The sequence below is a fragment of the Diadema antillarum genome, unplaced genomic scaffold (assembly GCF_040938485.1).
Source record: "Diadema antillarum isolate AM-2024a unplaced genomic scaffold, OU_Dant_1.0 seq00000912_RagTag, whole genome shotgun sequence".
In the NCBI taxonomy this organism is placed as follows: domain Eukaryota; kingdom Metazoa; phylum Echinodermata; class Echinoidea; order Diadematoida; family Diadematidae; genus Diadema; species Diadema antillarum.
In genome coordinates, this window is record NW_027271768.1 from 220,490 (window position 1) to 223,814 (window position 3,325).

At 42.0% G+C, this 3,325-nt stretch overlaps 1 protein-coding gene across 1 annotated transcript; it reads left to right on the top strand.

Annotated features, from left to right (window-relative positions):
- Nucleotides 1-1,943: 1,943 nt before the first annotated feature.
- Nucleotides 1,944-3,041, top strand: LOC139741248 (cholecystokinin receptor-like). The gene has a single exon (XM_071651846.1). It carries the CDS (start codon nt 1,944-1,946, stop codon nt 3,039-3,041), a length of 1,098 nt encoding a protein of 365 aa, XP_071507947.1.
- The last annotated feature ends 284 nt before the right edge of the window (nt 3,042-3,325 follow it).

Consider the following 3,325-nt stretch of genomic DNA (forward strand, 5'->3'; position numbering starts at 1 on the left):
TTATATCTACTACTTTAATATAAGACACAAACACACTGGTTTAAAATGGGTAGCAAGGAGTCTCTCTCCCATCTCCCTGTCCATCTTCACTTTCATGTTTCTTTACGAATACACACGCACTGACACATACTAGTATTCCAAAATAAATACACTGCCATCACATCGCAGCAAATATTGCTCCTAGTTGCATCAAGGAATCGTCATCACACACACACACACACACACACACACACACACACACACACAATCATTTCTTCCTTTTTTCTTCGGGTGAAGGGGGCATATCATCATAAAAAAGAGGAAAATTTGTCAGGACTCCACGACCTCCGATTATGAGAGCCCAGCTTATCATTGATCGCCATATTCATCTGCGAGCCATCATGAAAGCACTAGTGCGCATGCGCGTGCATTAGTCTTGAAGGATCATAGTAATGTCAAGTAAAGTCAAATAGAATCTGTACAAATTATAGAATGTTTAAGGATAACTTGATGTTAGAGAAGTATTTACAGGTCTTGTGTAAGAAAGATTATATTACGTTAAGTAAATTCAGATGTAGATCTAATGGATTACCCGTTAATAAGGGCAGGTTTGATGCAAGCTTGACAGATGAATTGCATTGTACTATCTGTTCATCCGACGATATAGGGGATGAATTTCATTATATTCTTGTTTGTCCCTTTTTCAACAACGAGAGATTATTGTATTTACCAAGTAGCTTGACGGCCAGTAGACCAAGTGCATTACATATGGCCAAATTATTCAATTCAACTAATGCTTGCCATTTGAAAAGACTAGCCAAATTTGTCAGAATTATTATGTTTCAGTTCTCTTCAATACCAAAGAAGAAAGACAGTATTTTTGTAGAAAGTAAAGTAGATGTGAATGTTTGTACACGTAGTGGTAGAGTAGTTAAACGTCCTTTACGACCTGTTTTGTAAACATATTTATTCATATATCTGTTATTTTCACATGTACATGTACATGATCACTTATATTTTTGTATTCATATATTGTAAATATGTTTGTACTCTCATACCCCGAGAGGGGGTCGATAGAGTCAATAAAATCTTACAAATCTATACAAAGTAATAAGACTGAGTGACATCCGCTCGTACCTCGAGCAATTCACCCTCGAGGAAAGAAGAAAAACGAAGAAAACCCAGGATATTAATGGTTATTGGTCAAATAGAGATGAACCCTCGACATTTGATACAAAGTAAAGATTTCAGGTGTGGCGGCCATTTTTTTTTTCTAATGTTACTCCACTGGTAGTCGTCTTCGACACGCACTCCAAAGCAAAATCTTGTCTGGCAGTCGTAGTCGGAGTTGTGGCAATTATCCTCGGTACATGTACATGTCAACGTCTATTGGCATTTCTGATCTTGAATAAATGATCTACGACGCAGTTTACAACGCATCGTCTACATGTATATGCATTATTTCATGCTATCGAGCTGGGTTTCAGCTTCGCGCAAGCGCATTGCTTTGATTGCCTGCAAAATGAGAGGTAGAAAATGAGTTAGCCTTGCTTTTGAGATTCAAACTTGTACCATGACAGTTACGGCTGTGAAGCTGCTCTACCAAGGGTCAGGACTTCAAGTTTATACTGTCAATCATGATTAACGACTTTCACCGGCAAATTGCATCGAGTGAGATGTCGACGCTGAATGTTTTGTAAGCCGCTGTCTTAATTGATCTTACGCTTTCATTCGATTTGATGTAGGAGCGCCGAGCGCGTACAGACAAATTTATCGACATTCTCAGGAGTGTATGGCAACTGCTCTCCCAGGAACCACCTACCCCAAACGTCATTTCCTTACTTGATACAGTAAGGTTGGTAACACCTAGCCTGACAACTAGTTTCATTATCGAGTAATCGTGTATATTCTGGCAAGTTTCTTTTCTCTACAGAAGTGTCAGTGTCCATCGATAATTTGCTGCCATGTTTTTAAGCGGTTTCGCGATCTTACGATTGACAGTTGGAGCTCTTTCTATCGGTTTGGGAATTCCTGGTAATATGATCATCATCGCTGTCTTTACCCGGCAGTCAATCAGCAATGCCACTGACGTCGCCTTCATCGCCCTTGCCGTAGTCGACCTCGTCGGGAGTGTGATCAACGGTGTGAAAATCGCCTCCGTCTTTTTCCATGACGAGCATCCATGGGCTTGCTTCCTCGAAATCATCGGTTCCAGATCGGCTCTATTCGCGGGTCTTCTTTTAACGACGTCTATTGCAGCATATCGCTACCAGGCCGTGTGTAATCCGTTCGGAAAACGTGTCGGACGGTGGGCTGCTGCCTGGCTGTCTCTCACGTGCACCATTCTCGCCTTTGCTATACATGTACCGTTCTTTTTCATCACAACATCGCAGAAAGCAGGGAGCGGGTATGTTTGCAACACCTACGGAAACATTGCATGGGCGCAGAATGTCTACTCGAGGTCACAGGCGGTTCTCTTCTGCGCCTCCGCCTTACCTGTCACGGTTCTCTATGTCTTGATTTTGAAAAACATCCGCCATCACCAAGAAATCCGTCGTAAAGTCTTGTCTGATAAACCAGTTTCTGGGCCTAAAAGCAAACCGGAAGCGATGGGAGGTGTTCACACAGTAAGCAAGAATCTCAAAATGGCTTCTTTCTCCTCAAACCCGCCATCGGATGATTTCTCATCAGTTACCCTGACTATTCAACCCAGCGTCGACCCGATTATATCACAGCCGTCTGGTAGAGGACCACCGCCAAGCCGGCAGATCGTTGACCAGGCACAGACTGGGGCCAGGAAGGGTCGTAAATCGGATCACAAGACTACACAGATGCTGATAATCATCACGGCCGTATTCTTTCTTCTCTGGCTGCCTAGCATAATTCTCGATCAGCTGTCCCTCGTGCAAATCAGCCATATCGCCAGTATTATTTCAGGCACGCTGCTCTACTTTCTCTATCAAGTAAAATATGTCAGCCACATCACTAATCTTTTCGTTTACATAGCTGTTAATAGACGTTTCAGAGATAATTGCAAAAAACTGTTACTCGGCCCGAAATAGCTAGTCTCCTCTTTAAATTTCGACTCGCGTTCAGAATGCCAGGCGCATGTCACCTATTCCACAGATGGTTGCAGTTCTTTATTTCGAAGATTCATTAGTCCGAGGTTCGCAATGAAATGAAATGAAATGAAAATGAAAGAAGGTTCGTTATTCCGAACGTTCGCTGTTCTGAAGCTTTTTAGTCCAAAAATGAGATAAGGTTCGTAATTCCGAAGGTTTTGTGCGCACCTTCTTTTCATTTTCATATTAACGAACCTTATTGCATTTTGGATTAACAAACGTTG